This window comes from Aquila chrysaetos, chromosome 19 (assembly GCF_900496995.4).
Source record: "Aquila chrysaetos chrysaetos chromosome 19, bAquChr1.4, whole genome shotgun sequence".
NCBI classification, from domain to species: domain Eukaryota; kingdom Metazoa; phylum Chordata; class Aves; order Accipitriformes; family Accipitridae; genus Aquila; species Aquila chrysaetos.
In genome coordinates, this window is record NC_044022.1 from 25,414,988 (window position 1) to 25,442,462 (window position 27,475).

Consider the following 27,475-nt stretch of genomic DNA (forward strand, 5'->3'; position numbering starts at 1 on the left):
TGTTATCAGTCCCTGAAGATCTTGCTGTCTACACCATCCATGTGATTTGTTCACAGTAAGATTTTTCTTCCTTCTGGCTCCCAGCCAAAATACAAACATACCCCAAATAACACAACTGCTGAGACAGGCAGCAGGAAAACCAAAAGGATGGGGGGAGGAAGGAATGGTTTAAGTACTACTTGGAAGTGATGGACAGTCGCTGGTTTGGAGTGCAAAAAAAGTCATTTATTTTGTTTTTAAAAGCTTAAATACATAAAGCTGAAACTACCACACATGCTTTGCAGATGATCACTACTTTCTTCTACATCTTTTGCTATACAGAGCTCCCACAACAAGTCTGTGCATTACTGTAAACACAGCAAGGAGGTGCTTTACATGTGGTCTGAGAAAAGTCTTCTCAAAAACTGAAGCAGATTGTAGTGGCAGGCATTTTCATGCTTTGTGTTCTTCTGCCACACCAAGGAAGAGCAAGAATCAGCCAAGACAAATAATTTTTCATTTTCTCTGGAAATACTCTTTCCATCGTGCCAAAATACGAGTAAAAGTTTCCCCGTTCTTCAGCTGAGTTTGAACGATCCAAGCACCTTCCCTACACTGACTTGGCCATGACCCCACATAATGTTTAAAGATATCATTCCCTGCAGGCAAAAAGCAGTACGTTGAACTTCCTACTTGCTTAGATTGAGAATTCAAGTATCCCAGATAAAGGCTGGGATACCTCAAGGATGGTGCTTCCAAAGTTCCTCTGATATATCAACAATATATTTTTGGAATGCCATGAAGCAATATGCACAAATGGAATTCCTGCAGCAAAAGCACTTAGGAGTCAAGATGAATATTTATTTCTAAATCAAACCGAGTTAAATTCCTTCCCTAGCCCGCCCCTGCATGCCCAACAGCTCACAGCCCTTACAAAATACAAACACATTTCAGTGGTACAATGAATATCAGGACCAAGAATGAGGCAAACATTATAGTATCTATGCCACAACTTCCACCACCATGTTACACCTATTGCAACACACCACACGTGTCAAAAGCACATAGGAAAGCTTACGAGAATATCTTCTACCCTTTTGAGCGTGCTTACTTCTACAGGAATAAGGTGTGAAGTACAGCAGGAGACTCCCAGGAGGCATTAGGAAAAGCAGGAAAGACTGTAGAAAAAGAAGTTGTAAGTGCAACTGGAAAACTCTTCCTTTTTCCTACCAAGGCTACTGCTATGTCCAAATATATTACTATGCTCTTTTCAAGAACAAAAACACAAAGATCTGCCAGCAGCCGAGCAAGATATGCCTGTGTTCACAGCCCTATTCTATATACCTTAGGCAAGGCAGAAATTTGGCATGAGGACCATCCCTTTGATAAGGCCTGATTCCTCGCGATGCTCACCATCCTCAGCTGAGCAGACTTTGCTCAATGCATGCCCTTGCAAACCCTGGGTGCGCTCATTCTCTTGAAACACCAGCAGTGTTTTCCAAAGTGCAGACCAAGAGGAGGGACATGCTAATGGGACAGTCTGTGGAGAGTTAAGAACGTCCTTGGCCATATGAATCATGGGGCGAGGTGGAGATACTGGGTCCAAAACAACACATTTTGAAGGGGTGCCCACACCAAAGCGGTGAATTGCTTAAGGCACAGGGGAACAGTAAGAAGCAAAATTGGGGAGGAGAGATGGACTGTGATTTGTGGTCCTCAGGAAATCGGGCTATAGGAGGACAAAGGTCTCTCTGGTCCTGAGGGTTATCACAGCGTGGGGTGATGTGCTCATGCTTTCTTTTGTGCCAATTTAACCAGCTGAAGGAAAGGTTCCAGTTTCTCCTGAAATCTCCCTTCCCATTAAAGACCCAACTGTGGATGCAATTTGATTGCAAATAAAATTCCCTTTTACTAGCATGAATGTCCTTTTCTCTCCTCATGGGAATAACCTATACCAGCATTGAATCTCTTTTATATTGCTTAAAGGACACATTGTGCTGCTCATGATCTGATAAAAGGGCTAACCCACAGGCACAGGCCTTAAGGAGAATTTGAGGCTGAGAACGTTCAAATAGTGCACCTCGATCAACAAAATGGCTATGAGAGCCCTGAGACTTTCCAGGCTTGACTATGATGAGCGTAAGGTACATTTCACGTAACGAAACACCTTGCTTGTCGCCTGGGCAATGGAAGAGCACACATTTCCTAAAGAGAAGAGGAGATCAGCGTGCCCTGGTTACAGCCAATTTTGGCTCTTCAGCAGGGACTTCTTTTTGCCATGTTTTACAGGTAAGCCTGATATTATCACGAAGAAGAGGTGAACTTCTCAGAGCTGACAGAAAACACAAGTACTAAAGAGGACCACATAAAAAACAGCTATATGAGGGGAAGCAGGCAAAACCAGGAGGTTTAAGACAATTAAAAGGCCCTGAAAAGGGGAGTATCTGGACCAGTGGACATAGTCGTTTCCTCTACTTCAGGAAGAAGTCATCATTGGGGTGAGGAAAGGAAGGTGCAGAGAAAACAGCAGCCAACCAGCAGCCTGCTGTAGAGGAGTGCACCCTGCAATGTACAAGCAATGGGAGTTTTTAAGAGACCCCACTCTACATTTGGCAGCAACTAAGTCCCTAATTGCACAACATAAACATTTACATGGAGCCATCAGAAATTACCAGTTCCTGTCATGGACTAAAGACACTGACATCAAAAGCTATGGCTATTCTACCAAATCAAGTGTGCTCAGGATCATTTCTAGACCTGATACCAAATGGCTTGGAGCAACGCAGTCTGTGAAATCAAACACTTGCCCTCCGAATGAGCTGCACATTCAGGCTCCCAGGGACTCTGTATCACATCTGTTAAATACTGAGTTTATTTTAATACTTGCATACTCCAGATCCAAAATGAGCCAGATGTGATTCTGTGGCTACCATGCTTCAGGTCTTCATGCTTAATTCCTACACGTTAATATTCCCCCTACCTCTGCTCTCTGAAGAGGGAACTCTTGGCTACATGATTCACTTGTCCTCTCAATGACGAAGACACAGTGACACAGCAGTCCAACCACAAAACATGTATGAAAAGAGATAACACTCTGTGCTTTAGGGGAATAGACCTTCATATAGCATGTGCAGAATGGAGTGAGAGCTTGGACTATTTAACCAGGCTTTTGGGGATTTAGTGGAGAAATTTTCTTGGGATATTGGCTTTGAAGTCTCAATCTCAGCTCTCCACTGTAATGGGATTAACTGTTCATGGATGTTGATGACCATGTAGGTCACCACCGTGGTTTGACACAGGGTTCTACAGACCTAAACGCACAAATATCTGATAGCTTTAGCTAAAGAATTGGATCCTGTAACTGTAATTGTTACTGCAACAGTCTTGGGCGTCAGAAAGCAGCAAATACATGTCCTTGCAGGACAGCGAGCCTCTGTTGCCAGCATAACAGAAAACCGTAATCTACAGCCAGGAAAACCTAAGTAAAGGTCAAATTCAGTAGTTCCAGGGGCTGCAAGGATACTTGAATCCTACTGTGGCAAGACCTGCAATGCAGCTTCACACAGCCCAGCACCCTTTCATCCTCTCACCTAGATCAGCAGCAAAGCCAATGGCATCATCAAGCCAGGAAAAACAAAAACAGAGGCTGCTCAGGGGCTGGCTGGAGCACATCATCTTCAGTGGCTTGTGTTGCTCTTCCCCGCACAAAGGTGAGATATCTGTCCCCAGGCTGGGTGGCCACTGTCTCAAGGGGAGGCTCTGGGTGGGAGGTGGATGCAGCTGGAGCCCCGTGGTCATCTGTTCATGCGCTGCAGGATGGTCACGCAGCCGTGATAACTGGTACAGCGCTGCAGCGGCGGCTGCTGCTCCACGCTCCCCGTTACCGGGTCGAAAGTGAACGCTTTGTCCGTGCCTTCCCCGTTCTCGTCTCGGCCACCCAGGATGTAAATCTTCCCTCCGCACACCGTCAGGCCACAGCTCTCCTGGAAAGCAGAAGGAAAACCCAAGAGCTGAGGAGCGAGCCTCTAGTTTTAGGCAATGGGGCTGAGTCATTGTGATGGGCTCAACTCTCGCCTGCCCAGCAGAAGGGAGGAAAAGTAGGTAAGGTAAGTGATGTCTGGCTCTTGGGGTGCTGCAATCCTACTGTTTTAGTAAGAGTTTAGGCACTTGAAACGCCTCAAGCCAGTGATGGGGCCATTGCTGTTTCTGGCAGTCGCTCAGGCACAGCACAGACTCACAAGCATACCAAGAGACCAGAGATACAGCCCACCACCTCCCTGTAAAAGTCACTTATAAGGGTGCACTGACATGGGCTTTTTAACTGAGATTGGGGCGAGCTGCGTCCCATCATTCCTCTTCACTGTGCCATGGCTCACACTGCAGCATGGCTTTGGAGTACAAAACCACGATGACACTAAACCAAGATACACGACCACCACCACTCCGTGTTCAGTCCACAGACCAGACTAGAGCCAGTATAACCCTTACCCTGAAACACATAGTGTGGAGAACAGGTCCTCAGCGCCAATGGTTTCACCCTACAGATCCACTCCTCTGGCATTAATAGCTAGTGTAGACCCAGCCTCAGCAACAAAACTTGGGTTTGCTGTGAGAGAGACATCCTCCAAGCAGCACGGACACCGATGGCGAGTACACATGTTTGAGTTGCTCTGCAGAGGTCACGTTCACATGCTCAGAGCCAAACCCACAATATATTTTCCTTGCCTTCCATCTCAGCAAAGCACAGATGGCTCCCATTCTAGAGAGAAAGGGAAGGCTCAGAGTGTCTTTCCTAAACCTCGTCCTTACCAGAGGCCCAGGGAGGGTGGCCACTTCCCGCCAGCTGTCTTTCCTTGGATCGTAGCTGAAGATTTTACTGAGGAGTCCACCTACAACATAAATGATGTTGTCCAAGCAGACGGCACTGATGCACCTCTGGTAAAAAGGGGTGGGAGACAAGAGCGTCCATTTGTTGTCCTCTGGATCGTAACACTGGACCTGTGAGGAGAAACGCAGCTATGGGAACACGAATTTACCACATCTCCCTGCTTGGATGAAACTGCTATTCACTAGAAGTAAAAGCACATGGGCACAGAAACATGGATGGGAGCTTCAACACCCAGAGACCAGTGCAGTGAGCAAAGGGATGAAGGGTTCTAGTATTCCCTCTTGCATTCGGGTCTCCCAGACAAAATAGGGGCTCCCAGCATGGCTGTCCTTGACCACAGTTGAGCGTTCAGAGATGGAGCTGAGAAGCACTGATGGCTTTTCCTGCAGCTCAGGAGACCATAAGCACCACGTCTGGCTTGCAGAGGTCTCCTCCAGGCAATTACTACTGTTGCTACTTATCTGAAGTGAATGCCCACAGTGTCGGAGGTTTGTTCCTGTGGTGCCTCAGGGCTGACCAGGCTTCAGAGCAGAACAGGCTCTACTGAAACAATGCCTAATATACTGTCAGCTCCTGACACCTTTCTTCTCTGGTCCCTAAGTCTCTGGCTTCCATTTAAATGTATGTCTTCTCATCTTATTATAAGGGAGTCTTCATTAGTCATCAAAAAAATCCTCCCTTGTGGCTTAAGGACAGCTCCATTTCCTTCCACATTCCCTAGCAAACCTTCTTTTTTAGGTCTCTGTCCATTCTTGATGCCCCAGCAATACCTTGTCAGTGTTAGCGGTGTCGTCCACAGCACCGCCCAGCACGTAGAGCTTGTTCAGGCAGGAGACCACAGCCGCCGAGCTCACGGCTTGAGGCAGCGGGGCCAAGGTTGACCAGCTGTTGGAGAAGGTGTCATAGCACTCCACGCTGGAGAGGCGGTAAAAACCATCAAAGCCTCCCACAGCGTAGATCTGCCACAAAAGGAGCAAAGCAAGCTGATTAGAAACTCCTGGACTCACCTAATGGGCTACGCTGCACGGCGTACGTGAGGGGAGGCTAGGACTTGGCCAGAAGGACAGACACCAAGCCATGGAAAAACTTTGGGGTTGGACTAGACCTTTAACGGACCTTTAAAAGTCCGTTCCAACTCATACCATTCTATGATTCTGTGAAACACCGCACACTGTATAGCTTTCACCCAAAGACTTAATACAGCTATCTGCAGAAGACTTGCACCATCCCATAGTAGATCTTATTGCTACAACTTCATTTGTGACTACTTCAGGTGACAACACACACCCAACTGAAACCAATGACATCTTGGTTATGTCCTAGTTGTTCTCCCACCAAAACCATCTCTAAATGACCCATAAGACAAACACACACTGACAGTTCCTCATTGTACTGGGCAGGAGGAGAAGAGGGGGACGGTGCTCCATGTGGCTTCTTCCAAAATTTGGGCCATTGCTTACCTTGCCCTGAAGTGTTGCCATTTTGTGCCTCCATCGGCCTTTCTGCAGACAAGCAACCTTGATCCAGACATTCAGCTGGGAGCTCAGCAACCAAACATCATTGCTGCTGATGTGTCCTCCTGAAAAACAGAGGGATGGAGGGCTGGTGCGATCCCAAGGACAGCCCCATCACCTCACTACACCACAATTTTGCATAGTTCCTCCATGCAATGGAACAACTTAGGCCAGAATATGGTTGTTGGGTTATGGCCATGTAAACTCATCTTCCCAAGGGAGATACTGTCTGGACTTCAAGGCACTTGTTACACTGCTCCATCCCTTATACAGAACTCACCTGATTGATAGGCATTATATTTTAAGTGAAGGACAGGCAGGAGAATGATGCTTTAGGAAACCCTGACTGACAGCACACACCAAAACAAGCTCATTCCACAGCTGAACACTTTTGACAAACGCCCAACAGGAGGGAAAGGTTTTTTAATACTGCCATCCTCCTCCTCAAAGGTGAAACTGTTCCTTGGGACAGCAAAATCCAAACCACCTCAGGATAAACTTCACCAAGAAGTGGCTTGGCTCCAAAGCTGGGTTGCACATGAATGAGTCCTAGTGAATAGACCTAAGGAAAGGGTGTCCAAGCAGACGTCGTGCTATTCTTTGCAACTGGGAAGGGACCACCTGGTCCAGGGTATCTCACCTGATATGTACACATCGTTCTTCAGTGTGCACGCAGCAAACTCTGACTTGGTGTAGCCAGGCACGCTGGAGAGGGCTGTCCACTGCCTGCTCTTGGGGTGGTAGAGGTCCGTGAAGGGCAGCTTGAGAAGGCCTTTCTTATCACAGCCCCCAATGATGATGATGACTTCTGCCAGCTCCATGAACCTAGAAGATGAAAGGCATGGGTAACTCCCTGGGCCAGGCTACTCCTTTCCATCATTCCCCCCATCCTATCTAGGACATTGGCACCACAGTCCAGTGGATAGAGCAGGGTCCTCTCCTGCATCAGCTACCGATTTTCTGGGCAAATGATTTCACACCTGCACCTTCCCTTTTGTCTGCACAATCAAATTAAAGTCACCTCCCAACTTGGGTGGGAAGGGGTCCAAACTGCATAGGGAAAGAAAATGGGAATGACCTTTAGAAGTCCCTCGTGAGATTGCCTTCTGCCACTCACCCTCCCCCTTCCAGCACAATCAAACCTAATAATCCTCAAGGCAAAGCCACGAGCGTGGAAAGCCGTTCCTGGCAGCCTGCCTGCGGCAAGCTCTCTGTCTGGAGAGAGAAGTGTTTCCAGGAAATCTCTCTCTCTCCAGCCCTAATAGCAGTGAGCAGACAAGACAGACAGCAGGGGAAGGAAAATCCTGCCAACTAGTAGGTGGCAAGAGAGGAATGGCTCTGCAGGAGGGGAGAGGAGAGGAAGGAGGAGGGTGAAAGAGAATTTGAAAGACTTGGTCCAATCCCCAGCTCTGCCATGGTTTGTGCAGGCTGAGATAATTCACTTAAGACCAAAGCTGCAAAAGGAGGGAGGTAAAATGTGGATCCTGGGGGGTGGGATTTATCCCCAGTGAATTTTAGCTTTTTGCATCCTTGAGGAGGTCACCACAGACCCTGTTGTTGAGCAGTTCTGTATGTAATAACCTGTTGTGGTATTCAGCACAGAGAAGATGTGTCAAACCATCTCTTCCACCTGACAGAAACATGCCCTAAGTCCCAGTCTGGGACTTCTAAGATGCACTGGGGCAACCTCAATCCTTCTGCCCAGGATGCTCCACTGAGCAGCAAAAAAACCTGTACTACTTGGGCTGAAGAGCAGGAGAGCACAAGAACCTGTCCCTGCAGCCCCATGGTCATGGATTTCCTCTGGAAAAGGATGGGGAGCCTTGCAAACCAACTCGGTTTGATATGGTCACCCACCCCAGAGCAGAGGTGTCCACCAGCACTCTTACCAAGCACACCCTAAGGGACCTGTGGCACCATGAAGAAACAACAGAGACTTAAAAAGTGGCTGGTCAAACCCAAATTTCACAGTCACAAAAAAGTCCAGATTTCTACACACACCCAACCCTAGAAATCACTTTTTCTTCGCCTCGTCCACTTTATGCTGGCAGCCGCTTGGGCCAGCATCTCTTTATCTTCTTGCTGTTCATCAACAAATCAATGGAAAGAAAAAAAAAAGGAAAAGAAACAAACAAACAAAAAAAGACATTTGGGGATGCCTTGGTAGCCACCTGGACAGTAACTGCTTTTTTTTTCCTGGACATTAATTCCTGACCCTGCAGCAATGCCTTTAAGCTAGGCAACACGCTGATGGCCAGGAGGATTGAGACTGGTCCAAGCCTTCCTGCTAACAGACAGCCTGGAGAAGGTGGGAGCGAGACCAAAAGAGGTGAAAGGAGAGCAGACAAGTGGCGGAGCTGGGAATGGAAAACACGTCTCAACCCAGTGCTCTACCCATTGGTGAAAGCAGATAGAAATAAAAAGCTACAAACACCCTTTCCTGCCCATAGTCTGGACTCATATCTGGATAACATCATTGCACACCCAGAGCAGTGTGACTAGAGTACTCCTTGCCAACCAAAAAAAAAAGCATCACATGCATTAGTATAAATTTCACAGGAATCCTTTAAGCCAGGCAAACAATCTCCAAAGCCTTCATTTTAGAAACAGGGAGGCCAAAAGAGAAGCAATTGGAGGAAAAGAAAAAGAAAAAAACAACCCAAGAACTCCCCTCAAACTTTAAGATCCATCAACTTAGGCCACGCAGTTCTAGAGAAGACGACAGCGTGTTTTACCTTCTGGGCCTTGACCGCAAAGAGCTGACCTCGTTCCCGAGGATGTAGTACTTGCGGGCCTCGTGCAGCAGAGGAATGCATTCCTTCGAGTCCTGGATGAGTTCATCCATTTCCACCTTCTCCAGAAAGTAGGTGGGGTCGAGCAGGGGCAGACGCACATGCTCAAGGAGGTCCTTCAAGGCTCCCTTCCTGGCAGGTATGTCATGCCGTACCCAGCGCATGACGGCTTCGAAGACCACTTCCTCCTTGGGGACCACCAGCTGCTCATCGGACAGATATTCAACCAGCTCCTTCACACCCATCTCCAGGAACTCTTCATGACACGACACCTCCACAAAACACTCCAGCATGAACCTCTTGCTCTTTTCTGTCAGAGACGCAATGGAGAATGAATCGGCAAACTTCATGATGCCCAAACAATTGCATGGGTGAAGCTGGCCTTCAAGGAAGGTGACACAAGCATCTCTGAGCTTGGAGATCTGCAGCAAGTCAGACAGTTCCAAGATGCCTTCAACGTTGTCCTCCTGAATGATGATGTTCCCCCCATACATATAATCAAGAAGGAGAGACATAGTGGAAGCAGATATCTTCTGGATGTTAATGATATCCTGGTGGCCTTCCTTGAGATTGCCACCAAACATGGCCCGGAAATATGTGCTGTTGGCTGACAAAGTGGCACGGTGACAGGGGAATTCTTGTCCATCAATTAACAGCACCACGTCTGTGAAGATGCCGCTCTGCCGGTAGGAGTTCAGTGTCTGGAGGATTTGCTCAGCATGGCAGGACCCACTGCAGAGCTTCATGTGCAACTTTTCTTTGCCTGGGTCCCGCGTCACATTTTCCAGGCTGCTTGTCCTGAAACTTGATTCTTCTTTCATCATTCGATGCATCCTGATTGGGAAGCAGTGAAGGAGACAAGAGAACAGTACGCTATTAAAATATCTGACTGCAACGTCCAAACACCATCACGGTTTCTGCATCTTCCTCGGTGGCACGAGGAAGTACAGATACCAGCCAAAACAGAGTCAGACTCTACCCCTTCATCTGCATACATGGCACCTCCTCAGTAACCAACATTTTCTCCAAACCACGGCACAGTGATGGGCACTAGGATATTTTCAATCCAACCCCATCTCAGTAGACAAACTTCTGCTTTTACGAGATGTTTCTTCTAAGGCAGTTGCCTTGCCCAACCTATGCTGTACCACCACCTTGACACCCTTTCTTTCTCACATCTTGCTTTAACTGGTTTCCCCATCCTTTCAAATGCAAGTGGTCCACGGTATAGCCCAGCTGGGAGCAATGCAGTATTTTGACTTTTTTCTATCCATCATGTTTCTCCAGGTGTCTTATTCCAGGCAAAAATCCAGAGGTAAGGATGCGAGACTGAGATTTGCCAAAGGTAGCTATGACATGACCTGCCCAAAAGCATGGGAGATGTCTACATCTGACATATCTTTCTGCTCTATTTGTTCTCCAGATGATTTTAAGTGTTTCCTAAAGGACTTCATAAAGTGATTGCAATGAAGCAGAGCAGACTTCTCTCATTCGAACTCTAATGGTTCACTGTTCACACCGACAGCGTGAGCAGCAGGACCCACGCCTGTGGGACAGGGAAAGTCATGTGCTCAGCCTGGAGGCTGCAAATAGCTGCACATCCAAAAGGGTGATCCCTGCTCAAGTTGGGGGGAGGCAGCCAGATCACCTGTAAAGAGTAACCCCTGGGGAGAAGGACCTTTGCCTGCAGAAGGGGGGTCTGGAAAGCGGAGGAGCATTGTAGAATTGAAATAGTGACAAGAATTGGCTATATCTGACAATGGTGAGTGAATCAAAGACCCCAAACCCTCAACCACTGCCTCAACTGTCCTAGACCCACTAACAGGTTGGTGCTGCCCCATTTCTTCCACTTCTCCCCCAAAGCCTGCCCTGCCCCATCGCTGTGGCACAGACCCAGATGCTGGGGGAAGAGTGAGGAGGGGACTGTCCCTGGGTCTCCCTGCACTTGCCCAACTGCTCTCACCGGCTGGGTGTTAAATAAAAGGGGCACAGTAATGCCACCACCTGTGTTTTAAAAGCATGGCAAAGAGTACTGCCCCTTGAGCAGGGGTGCCAGTGAGGACCATCAACAGAGCACTCCTGATCACAGCTTCTACCACGGCCATGCAGGCTTTAGATTGCTTTTCTGAGGCTCTGTAACAGCAAAGAGCCTGTTTGGGGGGGGGGGGGGGGTGGTGGTCAGGCTTTGCTCTTAAGGGCCCCCTAAGTTAGGCTCTGGAGCATGTCACCACAAGCCTCTGGCAGGAGCACAAGTCCCCACTGTGGTGACAAGTTACCTGACATTGGTGGCTTTGTAGTGTCCACACAGTCTCCTGCAGAAAGGCAGGTAGCACGTCCTTTGAGGAGGGTTAACCTTGAATTTCTCACGAGTCAAAATCCCTGGCTTAGCTCTAGTCCTTCATCTCTTTTCCTATACCTGCATCTCCCGGACAGCCATCGCATCTGACCCCAAAGGTGCTCAGATTCTCCCGTGCTCCAGAGGACACCTCCTGGCAGCACCTGCACCAGGGTAGCTGTGTGTAGCACAACCAAATGCAGTCCTGAGGATCTTCACCCCACCACCCCAAGAAAGTGTCACCGTATCCTTTGCGCCTGCAGAATCCCCCAGCAGTGGGGAAAACAGCTCTGCCCTTGCCACGGGGTTGCTGCAGGGACCTAAAGAGCAGTGAAGCAGCATGACAAGCCCTAACTAAACATCTAAGAAATCCTGTGGGAGTGGGTGAAGGCTCTAAACACCCTAAATGCCACCAATAGGTGCTCAGGGCTGTGTACAGAAGGGAAACGCTGTTAGTCAGGTCAAAGTGATTTAGAGAAGTTACAACAAAGGCAGCTCTCTAAAGACAGTTTTGCAAAGAGCACGGCGGACTCCACATTTTACCGACACACGCGGCTCCAGCCAAAAAAGAAAAACACGTCTATATCCCCACTTCTGTCCCCGATCCGCACACGTTTCCAAGCCATCAGGGTCACGCGCTGCTCCGCACGGCTCAGTGCTGGGAAGAAACAGCTCAGGCTGACCTCCTTACAAAGGGACACCCCTCCTTCCCTCCCCAATTAATCCAAACGCCCTTCCCCAGCCCACATCCCTCCTGTCTGCCCATGAGACAAACGATGCCAACGCCAAAGAAAGAGTGCGTTTGCTCCATTGCCCTCACCCATGCACGCTCCTCTGCGGGTCACCCTCTCCACCCAAGTACCACACAGCAGCAAATGATGCCTTTTTTTTTTTTTTTTTTTCCTTTTTGCAAGCCTCCCCAGATGCTAGTGCAAGAAGTCCAACATTACCTGGCCCACAGTTTGTGTTTTCCAGGTGGTACCTAGCGAAGACTCAACTTCCCTCTGGGCGAGCTCCCATCCACATTAGGATTCTGCACGGAGACAGGTCCCCTCCGCAAAGCACGCTCAGCCCTTCTGCGGTAACGCTTGGGGAAGCACAAAAGCATCCCCTTTATCCTCACTGCCGGAGAGGTGGAGGAGAAATCTGCTTTTGTTTCTCCTGAATGACATGCCAGAGAGCTACAGGGCATTAGCCATGCAGCTGTCAATAACAGCCAGCCAGGGAGGAGCCAGGACCCAGGGAAAACCCATCGCAGCTCAGGGAAAATATATCACACCAGGGCAGCTTAAGGGTCCGAGCCATCTGGACAGCAAATTGAGGTCCAGGTGGAACGATTCATTTGATAGAGACTCCATCTCACTGGAAACCAGAATAAAGCCGATAAATAAAATACGGCTCTGTGAGCAAAAAGGTGCCCGGAGCAGGAATGGACTGGGTCAGGGAGGAGCTGTGGTCCCCCTCATTAACGTGTGATAATTAGGTAATTAGGTCCTTGAGAATGATGAAGACAGAAGGGGAGGTTTGTCCCGTGAGGCTTTCTGCACCCTCCCCTCTAACTTGATCCCAGTTGTTGGTTGAATTTTTAAATGCTCGTAGCAGGCATCAAAGCAGCCCTGGGGAAGCTCCACGAAGTAACCCTTGTGCTGAAGACTATCAACCCCCCTAATGTGATGCAGCCAGCCTTCCCTCCCTTGCCCAGCATCACTTCAAACAACTTCTATTATTTCACACTAGACAGAAAAGAAATATTAATCATAACCAGCCCCTGCATGCTGTCATCCCAGTGAAAACACCTTTCCGTGGGGCACCGCCACCGCGTTTGCTGGCTGGCTCCTTTCTGCTCCTCTCCCATCGCTGGGATGCAGGGCACAAGCTGGCATCCTGCTTGCTCCCAACATTTGCATATGAATCACTGGCAACCTAGAAGGGACTGTGGTTTCCCAGCCTGTGCCGTGGGCTGGAAGGGTTGGGGGATTTGCTCTTAGGACCTTCCACCCTGATAGATTTGGCACTGCCAGGCTGGACCGACCAGGGGTGCAACCATGTCCGCGCACGGATGGAGCTAGAGGTGACTGGAAGTGGCTCATCGGGACAAATGGCAGCAGAGCACTGATCCTGCCCTGTGGGACACAGCAAAAAAGGTCTCCAGAGTGTTGGAAACTCTTCGGCAAGGTTGCAAAGCCATCATCTCCTTGCAGCCATAAAGCACGGGGCTACCAACCCGTTCAAAACCAAACCCCAGCTTCAGGCAGCGTGTGCAGCCCCAGGGTTGGGGAGGACCAGCTACTAGGAGTTGTAGACACACAAAGTAACCACAATGAGAAGGCTTTGCAGGGTGCAGCTGTCCCCCTGCCCATGCCAAGCCGCCTATCGAGCGGATTTCTACAGCCAGACTGCGCTGCTCTTGGCCCTGGATCTCGCCGCGGGATGCCACCGTGCCCCAAAGCGGCTGTCGCTGTGCAAAGGCTGTGCTACAACCCACGCTTGTGGCCTTTTTGCATGAAACAGAGGGCATTAAATACCCCATAGAGCTGCAGGACGTGAGGGTGTTTGAAAGGGGTGTCTGCTAGGCAGCACCGGAGGAAGGATGCCTTATGCTGCCAGTGCCCTGGGTCTTCTCCCGGGGTAGATACAGATACCAGAAGCAGTGATTTTACAGTGGATTAGGACTCTAAAATCCCTTCTTCACATTAAAAATGCTCAGCCTCTGGCACATGGCCCATGGAAGCCATTAGGCACAAAGCCACAAGCATTAAAAAGATGCAAAAGGGAAATACGAGTATATAGGACCAGGAACTCCAGACGGCTGCTGGGGAAAGCTCTCTGTGAATGTAGGACCAAAGCTTACTGAAGGAGCAGCAGAGTATGCATGTCAGGAGGAGAAAGGAATACGAAGGAGAAGGGAGGCAGCTAAGCTCAAGAGAAAACAAGGAAAAAAGAATGGAAAGGTAGAAGGGAGTTTTGGATAAATCAGGTAACGGAGACCATGGTGAGACATCTTGAGGGAGATGGCCACTAGGATTTGATCACGCTGTGGTCTGTACTTCCCCACCACACGCCCAAGAGAAGGAAATGCATCCTATCCAGGACAGCCGTCTATGCACTCCTGGCACCACCATCCACGGCTCCACCTTGCCATGGAGAGAGTGAGGACACCCTCTTTTCACCCTCAGCCAGCGAGCAGAAGTGAAGGGCAGTCACCAGCCTCCGGGAGAAGAGACCAAAGCAGGAGAGCCAAGTAGATGAGTTAGGGCAGAGAAGCAACTAGAACAGAAACAGGATCCAGAAAGAAGACAGGGAGAAAACTAAGAGGCTTAAGAGGGGAAAAAACCCCTTGGCTTCCTATTTCACATATGGTCAATACTCACATTGAGCTTGAAACCCGGTCAGGAGCTTCAGCCAAGAAGAGGTTGCTTGCACCAAGAAGGGGAACCAGCCTTCAGCCTCATCCCACTGCGGCTGCTTACATCGCGGCTAGACTTCTCACGCCGAGTTTGAACTTTGAAAGCTCCTAACCACTGCATTGTATTGAGGCTTTAGCAGAGATATGAGAGATCCTTCTAATAGCAGGTAACGGTGTAGGCCTAGCGCATCAGCATCACCTCCCACACCCCAGGACTACAACTCTACTGGCAAATTTAAAGGGCTGGAAAGGTTCCCAGATACCACGAGAACTATCCCAGCTATACCACTAAGCTCTTATAAATAAGGGCAGTTTTAGACAGGAAGAAAAAGAGTTAAATAGCACAATGTTGGCTGTCCCAAGCCATTTGGGCTTAGAGCCAGCAACCAATCCTCTGCTCTTGTATTTGAATAACAGACACAGCCTACATGACTCTCATTTCTCTCCTTTCAACTTTTCAATATCTTTCCCTAGGGTACAGCAACGACAGCCCCTAGTTAGAGATTATTCAATACTGTAGATATCAGGAGCTCTATCCCTTCCCCTAGGGCAATTTTATATTTAACACTCAAATGGTATTGCTGGAGCCAGTCAAATTCATGACACGGTACTGACTACCCATCACCAACCAGTGAGATAGCGTTGTATTTACTTTAATCCCTTTCAACTATCAGTTAAATGCAGCCATTCAGGGGCTGGAGAAAACAGCTGCTTAACAAAGAACAATCCCACACTGACCCAGACAAGATCCCCTTCTCAACCAAAGCACCCTCAGTCTGCAGCTGGGAGCAGATCCTGGCGTAAAAATTAAAAAAAAAAAAAAAAAAAAAAAAAAAGCATGCACCAAGCAAGCCTTTCCCTTAATATACACATCTAGCAAAGAACTGCCCAGGGACTTCCCAAGCTGGATCTCTCATCCGGACTCCTGTGTTTAATAAGTGCTAATGGATGTATCAGCCATTTCTTCCTCCTTGAACTTGCTTATGATTTTTGGCCTTCACAGCACCCTGGGGCAATGACTTGCATAACGTGTGTTAAAAATAAATTGCTTCCCATTTATTTGGTTTAAAACTGCTGCCTGATTGGTTCTACGGGTGCATCATTGTCCCCATGTGGCCATACACACTGAAAAATTATTCTACAGTTACTGGTCATGGCTCAGGTCTGCAGAGTCACCTCGACTCCACATGACTACATTTCAGCTACTGTCTTCTGGTCATTTTTGTGTCCCTCCCCTGGACCCGCTCCAACAGGTCCCTGTCTCTCCCGTGCTGAGGACCCCAGAGCTGGACGCAGAACTGCAGGTGGGGTCTCACCAGAGCGGAGCAGAGGGGCAGAATCCCCTCCCTCGACCTGCTGGCCACGCTGATGGTGATGCAGCCCAGGAGATGACTGGATTCCTGGGCTGCAAGCGCACATTGGGTCATGTCCGACTTTTCATCCACCAGTACCCCCAAGTCCTTCTCCACAGGGCTGTTCTCCATCCCTTCATCCCCCAGCCTGTATGGATACTGGGGGCTGCCAGGTGCAGGACCTTGCACTTGGCCTTGTTGAACCTCATGAGGTTCACATGGACCCACTTTTCGAGCTTGGGACAGCTTCCCATCCCTCAGGTGTGTCAGCCGCACCACTCAGCTTGGTGTCATCAAGAGGAGATGCAACACAACTGTACCAATCTCAAGAAGGACGGATCTCCAAACCTCCATCTGGTCAGACCTTTGGCACTCTCATGAAGCATGAAAAAGCAGAAACACAGGGAGAAGGATCAAGGCATCATCGTTATGCAGGTGATCCCAGAACACACAACAACATCACAGACTGGCAGGGGAATACTGACAGTTTATTTCACAGAGCATTGCAGAGTTTATTTTGGTCTAGGTCTATTTTCATCAAAAAAGTATCATCCTTTTAAAAAGAAAGGTAGCAAATATTCAGGACAATTATGGTAACAGTCAGTGCATTACGCATAAAGTTTGGGTCTCATCATTAAAAAAAAAAGAAGAAAAGTGAATTGTGAAAACAACTCTCTGTTGGATTGCTTTTAACACTTCCAAGCTTTTAAGCACTTGACCTTTCAATAAAGTCATCTCCAAGGATAAAAACAGAACATGCAGGTGATTATCAACAGATGCTGAGATTTAAACAAGATCTCTCACTTGGCAATGACAATCCACCAGGAATGTTTCAATACAGCACCACATTAAAGGGAGAAGCAACTTTGTTCTCAAAAGCCTTCAAATCCACCAAAATCTTGCAATTTTGCAGAAAAACCACACTGTATTTCACAGACTTGAGAGAGTACCATATAGAAGGACAGTATTTGGGGAAGGTAAGAGGCAGCATGGACCAGGGTCTTATTCCACTTACATTCATAAAAACCCAGGGTAGATGCAAACAAATTAAAGTCTTGATTTGCACTGCTTAGGAGGTGCTTATTAAAGCATGACAATTCTTATTTTCATTATTAATAGGGGTGTATTTCTTTTACATAGATAATTTGGCCACTTTTGCCCCCAATTCTTACACACCAAGTCCAAGACTTTGGGGTTTCAAAACACTACTGGAGTACAGCTAAAAAAAAAAAAAAAAAAAAATAGAGCAGTTCAGTGCTGCCAAAACAAGAACAAACTGCTCGAGGCTGTTTTTATTGTGGCTTGTTTCTGGTCTTTGCAAGCCTGCTTTGTGCGTTGAATGTGACGCACACCAGCATCCCCCAGACCGCCTTCTTGTCTACAAGGCGACTTCTCCCAGCCGCTCACAGTCTCTGCAACCCAGCTTGGCCAGCACCTGAAGACTCGGCCTCAGCTCCCATTCCCTCCATGGGAAACAACTTTGACGGTCCCATCGCTTTCAAGGCAGCACACACCAAGCTTCAAAGGAAGCTCGCGCTCAATGGGATTTCTCACGTTGCACGTCGCATCGACCAAGATCCAGCAAGGAAGGAAGCAACCCCACACCAGAAGGCCACGGGGACTGAGCCAAGACCCATTCACAGCTCCAGCAGCCTTCCGGCTGGCTTCAGCTGCCTTGGGAACCGGCTCCGTGTGAACAGCAAAGTGACCCAAAAACAGGCTCCTCTCCACGAGGCCTTGAAGGTCAAGAGCAGAAAGCTCAGACCGCCCTTGGGCTGGCTGTGAGCCGTTTCAGGGAGGGGATAAAATGCAACTGTCATCTACTTAGTTTCTGAGCTTTTGGTTTTGGTTTGTTTTTTTTTTTTTTCTTTTAACCTCTGGTCTTGGATTTTGGTTTAAAGCCTTTTGCATTGGAAACACGCTGATCCGAGCTCTTACCTTCATGAGCCTGTCAGCATCTGCTGCAAGACCGTCACTCCTTTGGAGGACGTGAACACGCAGCTTTTAAAGATCCTGCTTTTAAAGCAAGGAGGAAGGTCTCCTTGCAGGAATAAATTACACTCCGGGGCTGCTTCACCTTCCAAACTATTTACAACGCCTTCACCCATGGGCATCTGCTTGGCCCAGAGAGGGGGGAAGTTCACACTGGACCACCACCTCCTCTTCCTACACGGATGCAAGGACAGGGAAGCAAGGAGCGACTGCAAACGCCACTTGGAGTGGCAGGCACTTTAGCCAGATCTGAGTGGTGATGGTGCCAAAGGCATTGCTTTTTGCAAGCCATCGGGGCTCCCGACAGAGCCCAACTCAGGGAGAAGGTAGGAAGAAAGAAAAAAGAAAAAAAAAAAATCAAGAATCAAAGCATTGCTGCCAGCAGAGGCAAATCCCGAGTGTTGGCTGTAGATTTGCCTTCGAGACTGCGGCAGGACTTTTCAAGAGCGCCATTCCCCTGCGAGCATCCAGGCTTTGGGAAAGGAGGATGGGACAGGCAGAAGGTGCCCAAGTGACTGAGCCAGTGCAACCCCTTCCCTGGCTCCGAACTTCAGCAGGGAAGAGCAGTGTTATCTCCTCTCCTAGGAAAGCTTCTCTCCTCTAAACAGCCTCCTGTTGCATTAGAGCTAAAACTTCATCGCCCAGGAAAGGGGGAAGAGGAGGGGAAACAAAAAAAAACAGTAACAAAAACAACACTTCACGAGAACATCACAACGTTCAGCTACACAGTCGCTGCACCAAGGGAAGGAGTGGAGCAGGGCAAGGGGGAGAAAGGGGAGACACGTCCAACGTGTTTTTCCCAGAACCCCCCAAGGGGACTCAGGCTGTCACGTCAAGATTCAAATAACTTCAGCCATAAGGTCGAGGATTTAATTAACACGGTATTTCCACTCATGCCCTGGAAAAATTACACTCAAAAAAAAAAAAGAGACAAAAAAATTCAGATTTTCTACATATTTACAAAAATAAGCCCCCCGACCTCACAACCAGGGAGGTGGAGCAGCTAGTGATGGGGTATGGGAAGGGGTCTCTGCCCGACCAGCAGTTCCTCAAAGGTTCCCATCCCGCAGCAAGCAGGAAAGCACGGCTTTCGCTGCCGGAGCGAACGCGGGGGACGCCACGCGCCGGGGTTGGACCAGAGCCCCTCAGTTCATCCGCAGCTTGGTGTCCCGGTGATCCGTGGGGGTGACCATCTCATTGGCATAGCCATTCTCGGAGCAGAGAGACAGCTCGTCCGTGGTCTCCACGCCGTTGTTGATCTCTGGGGAGGGTAGAGAAAGCAGGGACATCGTCACAGGGGTGCAAGTCCCAGGAGCATCCCCCATGGATGGGGAAACTGAGGCGCTGAAGCAGCCGTGCAATTCCAGCGCATGGGATCTGTCTGATCCTACAGGGATTTCACCCTGGGTTTAGTAACACTGCACCCGTTTACAACCAGTTCTGAACAGGATCTGCCTCCAAATAGGAGCTCATTTCTAAATTTCAGACCTTGACAATCTTGCCACCATCAGAGGCAAAACTGGATTCCCCAATATACACGATGCTACTCCACAGGCTGAGTTAGTCACCTGTGGGAAAAGGGTGCAAAATACCTGAACTTAATCTCTACCCAAATGGCCATTCTGGAAAAGGGCAGACTCCTATAGTCACTGGTTTCACTGGGAAAAATGTGCAACCAACCACCAATGTTTTAATTGTAAACACCCACCCTAACCAAGAACATTTGTTTCAGAGGCACAAAACTTTAATATGTATCCCCAACCTCTAAGGATATTTTATGTCTAGGACATTTTATGTCTAGAACACGTTGGGGAGGCTTAATTCTGCTGTGACCAACTGCTTTCCCTATCTGGGTTTCGTGGATTTACACCTGATTTTCACCATCTCTAGAAGGCAGAATCCGGCCTGCATTTCACACAGTAAGCTCTTTGAAGCAAGAAATGTCATTTTGCTGTGTATGTGCCCATTACAATAAACCCTGATCCCTGCTGGAGGTCTCTAGCCCCTACATACAAAGAAAGAAAACCCGTAACAAAGCTCAGGGGGTGATTATATTCACATTCCTTTGAATGTGAGTTTTCCAGCTTCATGCACCAACTTTAATCTTTTAAAGCTAAATGTTTCCCTCTTCGTACGCATTTCTGAGATCTTAGAGGTGGGGTAAGATGGAGACGTTGCCAGCATGTTCCAACACAAGTAAACACTGGGAGGAGCACAAGGATATCAGGAACCCCTCAGCCTGTAGTGCCACTGAATTCCAGGTCTACCCCAAGCTCATCACCACTATTTGTGGTGATCTATGCCATTATTTTAATGGGTTTTATAGCTTTTGACACGCTGTTAACAACTGAGAGCAGAGAAGATGTGGGACAGTACAAGAGAGCTCCATGGCATAACTTGGGAAGTTAAATGCAGCATTTCTGAGCAAATCAGCGCTCAGACCTGCACCAGTTTGGGATGGATGAGCCATGACCATATCCCACAAGTGGTTCAGCGCAGCAGGGTCAGTCCAGTCATCCAGTCCCACCAGCAGATGATGACACCCGTATCAAGACCACCTCCTCCGTCAGCAGAGAGCAGGGTGACAGCTGAGGGATGGAGCAAAGGGCTCTGGCCAACCAGCCCCATCCATACCTGAGAAGATCAGCTTCTCCTTCATGATCTTGACATCCCGGCTGGACCGGCGGACAGCAGCGCTGAGCATGATCTGCTCCGGGTTGTAGGTCCTGATGCTTCCTAGGCGCCACCTGCAAGACAAGAAGGGATCTCAGGGGCTGGTCTTCCCAACCACAGGACCATCCTCAGCGCAAGTGGCCACCAACAACGTGGAGACCAACAAGTCCCAGAGACCCTCACGCCTTCATTCCCTTGCACATACGCAACCCCTCACGGTCAGAGGATGTTCAGAGATGAGCATGTTATCTCAAAGGGGTACAGACATACAAGCAGGTCATCTTTAACCACCTTGAACATCCTAATTCCACTAATTTCACCAAGGACAGCAGATGCCCCAAACCTCTCTCTATCACATCAGCTATCCAGCTGCCCAAAGGAGGTAGGGCTGTTTTGACTCTTAGGGTTGGAAAGAGGGAACAGAATAGGAGACTAAGCCAAGTAAAGAAACAAACCATAACCTTTTCCTCACTGAGTGACACGCTCACGCTTGTGGGAGAAGAGAGCTCAAAGACAATTAAAGGTCTCAAACCTGAGACACAGCAAAGACACTGACATGAGCTGCTCTGCAGGAAAGTACAAGCAGTCCCAGTGCAGGTACCTGTCACGTGCCCTTAAATGTAGTTTCCCCCAGTGCACTTCCCTCCCCAAACACCAAGTCTTTACTTAAATGCTTCTACACAAACCCTCCACTTTTTAAGCCTCGATGAAACTCAGTGTTCACCAAAAGTTTCCACCATGTGAACAATATAAGGCTGATGGGAACTTGGCTCAACTTCAAACTAGCCAGACATTTATTCTCATTGATGAATGCATTTAAAGAAAATTACTGATGTCAGTAATAAGCACTGGCAGCAAGTTCAAGGGGGATTTTGCTTTTAAAGCTGTTTTTCAGCCTGGGAGCACCCCTGTAGCAGACCCTTAGCTGCAGAGCTGCTGGCATTAGGAGTGGAAGGTGGGCTGCTGCTGCAATAGGGGAAAACAGGGCTCGGTGGGCTCAGACAAAGCAGCTGTACCCAAGATCCTATTGCAAAGGGATGCTGTATAGGCCAGGCTTTTATAGCCCACGCCCCAGTGATTCGTCCTACCTCCCGACCAGAGAGGAAGGCTTTCAAGTAAATCCCATTCTCCCTGCCCGAGCCAGGTATGTTATAAGGCTATTTGATGAAGAAACAGCAGGGATTTAGGGTGGCTTATGGGGTTTCTGATCTTCTGGCACCATCTAGTGGCTTACCTACACAAGGGAAGGTGATTTTTTTTTTTTTTTTTTTTTTTTTAAAAGGTGACAACCACCGTCTCTTCAATTTCCAACCCCCTACCCAGCCCCAGGAGCAGAGGATTTGGGGAGCCCCACACATCTCCAGCCTGGGTCCACAGAATCAGCCTGAAAAAGCAACATCCACAAAAGAGGTTCTGCAATTTTTCCGGGACAATCTAGCTGGTGTTGATTTCATGGGTTTTCCATCCCCTTCCCAAATCCCAGTGGGTGACACCGCACCATCACACTTTGACCAGGGTACGGATGAAGGCAGATGCTCTGCTACAGAGAAAAGAAGGGGTGGGATGGTGTCCTGGTGTTGGCTGGGATAGAGTTAATTTTCTTTCTAGTAGCTGGTATAGTGTTGCATTTTGGGTTCAGTATGAGAAGAATGTTGATAACACACTGATGCTTTCAGTTATTGCTAAGTAGTGTTTGTACTAAGTCAAGGATTTTTCAGCTTCTCGTGCCCAGCCAGCAAGAAGGCTGGAGGGGCACAAGGAGTTGGGAGAGGACACAGCCAGGACAGCTGACCCAAACTGGTATTCCATACCATGTGACATCATGCCCAGTATATAAACTGGGGGGAGTTGGCCTGGAGGGGATCGCTGCTCAGGAACTAACTGGGCATCAGTCGGCGAGTGGTGAGCAATTGCATTGTGCATCGCTTTTTTGGTACATTCCAATCCTTTTATTATTATTGTAATTATTATCGTAATTATTATCATTATTAGTTTCTCCCTTTCTGTTCTATTAAACTGTTCTTATCTCAACCCACAAGTTTTACCTTTTTCCTTCTGATTCTCTCCCCCTATCCCACTGGGCGGGGGCGGGGGGGGGAGTGAGCGGCTGCGTGGTGCTTAGTTGCTGGCTGGGGTTAAACCACAACAGATGGCAACACAACACAACTCACAGACCCACGGACAGAAGAAACACAAAGGAAGCACAGAGAGGTAAAGACATTAAAGTACAAAAAAAAAAATTTAAAAATAAAAAAAAATATTTTTCTTCTATCGTCATCATCTAAACTGAGCCACTCTGACGTGGAAGATGACCATTTTTGCCCTTAGTGTCCCATGCAGGGAGATCCCACTAAGATCAATGTGGTTGCAAGTACATAGGATCTCACAGGATAAGACTCTCCTTAAACTATAATCAGGACTAAAACATATTGCTATGAGTCTTTTCTTTGCCCACATCATCAGGATTTTCAGCATCAAGCTGGGTTGTGTGGCCAAAAGGCATGATGATCTCTTGCCCATAGGTCCTAGACGTCCCATGGAGGGCATGGGCTGTTTTGACGCACAGACAGCCCAGCCGCAAAGGGGTGCAAGGGACCAAAGGCTTTTCTCCTCCTGCCAAGAGGAATGACCACTGCTCTCTCGTCCCCATCTCACATGGTGGCTGCGGGCAGACCCAGGGTGGTTAAATACGCACAAGAGGCCAATGACTCCTCTCACAGGGGTGCGTTGCTCTGATTGAACAAGCTAAGAGAGGGTGACCCCAGTTTTCAGGGGTACTTTGAAATACCCTCTTAGAAGAGCCACCGGTACATTGAATCACAATGCAACTCCAACACCATACGAAATACTCTCTGCTGTGCTCAGTAGCCTTTGGGTCTCCAGAAAGCTTGTTTAATAGAAAATAGCACCTCTCCTACCCCCTTGGACTCTGTTGTGATCGGCCACGTTTAGGACAGCAGCGTGCAAAAAGGCCAGACAGACAGCAGGTAGGTCTTGTTCTGGGAGGTTGGCATCAAAGCAGACCAGACGGACACAGGGTGGGAACAGACTAAAAAATACTGGGACAACAACACAGAGACAGCATACACCATGTTAGGGCCACGACCGGACCCTTGGTTTGGAGAGGAGATGCTAAATGGCAGGGAAAGGAGATCGGAGAGGGGCAGGTCAGGGAGAAAACGGGGTTGATTGGTACCGAGGTGATAAGATGGAGCGAGCAAAGACCCAAGCCAGCCGCAACCACAGAGTCCCCATCCTGCGACTGCTCTTGCCTAAAGCCTGCCCAACTCTTCCATGCCTGTCTTCTCCTTATCCGCGAGCCAGGGAGCAAGGGGGAGGCGAGAAGGAGAAAACACCCAACCTCCCTGCACCCACAGAAGGGCTCAGCCCAGCCCCATAGCCAGGTCCTGTTTTGGGGAGATGCCGCGAGGACGTAACGCCGCAAGTCCAAGGTACCTCGTGGAGCAGGCAATACTTGCAGGTGGCCAACCCCAAGCCCCGAGGCGGTAGGTGGGCAGAGGGAGAGGGGCAGATAAGCACAGACAGGGTGTAGCCAAGTCGTCAGAAATACAACCCCATGGCACACAGCGGAAGGAATGGAGGAGGTTGAGACATGAAGAGTTTGGTTCGAGTACGGACACGGTGAAGGCTTTACTGCAGAAAAGCAACAGCGCTTCCCTCCAAGGGGAAGAGAACGACTGGTGAGAAAACAGCCAATACAAGGAGAAATCTGGGTTTCCAATTGATGGCACTTCCAATCCAGCATCCCAGGCTCACTCCCTTCCTGGGTACAACGCTATTTATTTTCACACTGCATTTCCAGGCTCACAGTGCTGTAACTGAGAAGAGATTCCCGAAAGGTCCCTTGCTTCAAGTGCAGCAATTGATCAGCCAAACCTTTTCAGCTATTAGCCTTATTAATTCATTCCCAGGGCTAGAAAAGCGCTACTTTATATAATTGAACAGGTTACATTATTTTCTTTAAAACTGGCCAATTTAGAAGAGGTTGGTCTCAAAAACCTCTGGTAAACGCAGGAAGGAAGGGGATATTTTGCATGGGATTATTTCTATGGAGAAAGCATTACGTCCACTAGGAATTTCCCAATTACAACACGCTGCAGGACCTCAGAATAGGGCTTTTTTAAAGGCAGCGACTGATACCATTTTAACAGAAGGTCAGTTTGCTTTCAAAACATCCACCAGCTTCAGCATCAGGCTTCTGTGGTGCTCATGGCTATGGACTATGCAATGTTCAGACCCTTATGGTCCCCCTGTGAAGCCAGAGGTTTGAAAGCATCATGAAAAGCTGCATCCTGCCCTGTCCATCTGCAGTGAAGCCATAGCAGAGAGGGAGAAAGAAAGAGAGAAAGGAAGGTTGAATGAAAAAGAGAAAGAGGAGGAAAGCACCAGAATTACCTGATCATGTGATAGCTGTGAGATGCCAGAATGCAGCAGAGAGAAAGAGGAGGAACATGCACAACAGTCAGAGCAGTAAGAAAATAAACAAGGCAAAGAGGCAAAAAAAGATCAGTTAGAAGTCATCACAGTTGGTATTTCCCCTCTGGAGAGGCTGCCACGATCCTGTCACCAGGGCTGAAGCAGAACAGCAGGAGCAATCCCTACCCATGGCTACGGAGGAGAGACAAGCCATGCGTAGGAGAGAGGACGAGCACATCGAAGCGGTGGCTCTGTTCCCACCCACCCCCTCATCCTTGCATGAAGGAAGCAGCTCTGTTTTGCCCCAGAAAGGACTTGGAGAAAAAAAATAAAATAAAACAAAACAAAACAACCACCATGACACTGAAGGCCAAATGCCAAGCCCATTTCCCGGAGCTGAATCACATCAGCAGGTAGTAGTTGGGCAATCCCGCTGCGATTTGTTTTCGATATATCCTCAATGCTGCTACCAATTCTTTCATGTGGTGGAGAAACTGGAACGGCAGGGAAATGGGTCTCTCCTGCACAAGGCTCTTGGAAGAGCAAGCCCTTTGCTGCAGAAAGTCCAACTTCTGGTGCTAGAGTTTCTCCTTCTTCCTTCTACTAACTTGGGGTTGAGTTGTCCCAAGGGAGAGATCCAAAAGAAGGCATTTGGCCCTGCTACGATGGACCCCACATGGCCAGACCTCTCTGAGCAACTCAGCTGCCTTTCTACATCAGCTCCAGAGGCTCGGCAGGCAGCTCAGTGCTCCAGGTTGATGAACCCTGAGTAGATCTAGTAGCAGTTTCCAGTTCTTCACACCTGTATCACACTTACCCTGAGGGTGGAAGAGAAATCCTGCAATAATGCTTTCCTTCCTTACCATGCTTCCTCTTGCACTATTCCATCAAACCTCTTCCAAACTGGAAGAAATTCAATCTGTGCAGAGAGGAAGTCTAGCTATTGCAAAGTCCACGTAGCTGCAACTTCTCCCTCTCTCCAAGCGTGCATAATTTCACTCTGCTCTGGGACCTATAGTTCCCATTCAGCAGGTTCAATCAGTTTAATTTCTTCAGCTGTGGTCTCCCGGGTCTGATTCAGGAAAGCCTTCTAAAACTGACTTTGGGAGATGATGCAAAAGACTGCAAGTATCTCATCAACTTGGCCTTCAAATTCCGCTCTTCAGAGAGGTCAGTCCCTGCCTCCAGACTCCTCTGTGCATTTCTGTATCTGACAGAGAAATACAGGGTCTAAAGAGCAGGGACATCTCTTGTTATCAACTGACAAATTTGAGGGAGTGGAGAAAGCTTCCAGGCAACACAGCCACGATGCCCTTCTGGAGGAAAGGTTTAATTGGCCACAATTCAGATCACAAGACCTCTTAGAAAAATTTTAATCTTATCTTGGTCAGTGCTTTCATTAACTGTTGGGAAATCTAACCTGAGAGGAGAGTTTTGAATCTGATGCTCGCTCCATTATCCCATACTGGAATTGGGGACCTGCTGGGCACAGGTCTACCAGTGTGGGACTGTGCAAGTAATGAATTTAGACAATTATAAACAGACCCAACATGTGGCTGAAGTCCAATCCATAGTGGGTGCTGGCAGGAGCGATAGCCTACTGCAACGTGGCAAAAATACCTGAGTAACTATACACCCAGGGGAAGGAAAGAGGTTGCTGCAAGCAGATGATCTAGGACAAGGCGACAGCAAAATCACTAGCTCATGAGGCTGAAGCAAATTAAATTGCTGTTCCTAATGCAAAGGCATTTCAGATATGAAGGAATGAAAGTGTAGGTCCCTTGATGTCTCTAGGACAGTCATTTGTGCATGCCAAAGCAGATGAGATTATAGAGCCCGGGAAGAGGGGATGCAATTTCAGAATGACACATTTTCCCAGGAGAAGGCTGCTGCTTCTCGCTGGAGGGAGCGCATCTCTCTGAGCTCACGATTTTGCAGGAGGGGGTTATTACACTGTCACCGCAGACAGCTAAAATGCCTCCTAGGAGAAAAGGCACATCACCAGGAGGACACCGTGGTTTCCTCCAATATAATCAAGAGGAGGGTAGCTAGGCCAGCTCTGCCATTAGGAAGTTGATTTACCTCCTCCTGATTTATCAGTGTCTTG

The 27,475-nt window shown here is 48.5% G+C and overlaps 2 protein-coding genes across 5 annotated transcripts in view; both read right to left on the reverse strand.

Annotated features, from left to right (window-relative positions):
- Positions 1 to 203: 203 nt before the first annotated feature.
- On the reverse strand, positions 204 to 12,586 carry KLHL35 (kelch like family member 35). The gene is made up of 7 exons (XM_030043156.1): positions 12,459 to 12,586; positions 9,117 to 10,007; positions 7,022 to 7,206; positions 6,328 to 6,446; positions 5,638 to 5,826; positions 4,789 to 4,977; positions 204 to 3,962 (listed from the first exon to the last, which is right to left on the reverse strand). The coding sequence occupies exons 2-7, from the start codon at positions 10,004 to 10,006 to the stop codon at positions 3,774 to 3,776; spliced, it is 1,761 nt and encodes a 586-aa protein (XP_029899016.1). The 5' UTR covers position 10,007; positions 12,459 to 12,586; the 3' UTR covers positions 204 to 3,773.
- Positions 12,587 to 16,733: 4,147 nt separating this feature from the next.
- The window catches only part of GDPD5 (glycerophosphodiester phosphodiesterase domain containing 5), a 173,833-nt gene continuing 163,091 nt past the window's right edge, over positions 16,734 to 27,475 (reverse strand). For 3 of the 4 annotated variants that reach the window (XM_030043140.2, XM_030043142.2, XM_030043141.2), the window contains exons 15-17: positions 25,348 to 25,362; positions 20,893 to 21,005; positions 16,734 to 19,519 (exon numbers count right to left, since the gene is read on the reverse strand). In XM_030043140.2, the coding sequence (XP_029899000.1) occupies positions 19,404 to 19,519; positions 20,893 to 21,005; positions 25,348 to 25,362 (244 nt within the window). In that variant the 3' untranslated portion in view covers positions 16,734 to 19,403. The remainder of the gene's footprint in view (positions 19,520 to 20,892; positions 21,006 to 25,347; positions 25,363 to 27,475) is intronic. The other variant, XM_041118380.1, reaches the window with a different exon arrangement.

What these genes read in the sequence shown, in the direction of transcription:
- KLHL35 (XM_030043156.1), bottom strand. Translation starts at nt 10,006, where the DNA reads ATGCATCGAATGATGAAAGAAGAATCAAGTTTCAGGACAAGCAGCCTG. An exon ending in TTGCGGTCAAGGCCCAGAAG is followed by an intron (nt 7,207 to 9,116) that starts GTAAAACACGCT and finishes TTCATCTTCTAG; the next exon opens with GTTCATGGAGCTGGCAGAAG. An exon ending in ACACCGCTAACACTGACAAG is followed by an intron (nt 4,978 to 5,637) that starts GTATTGCTGGGG and finishes TTCTCCTCACAG; the next exon opens with GTCCAGTGTTACGATCCAGA.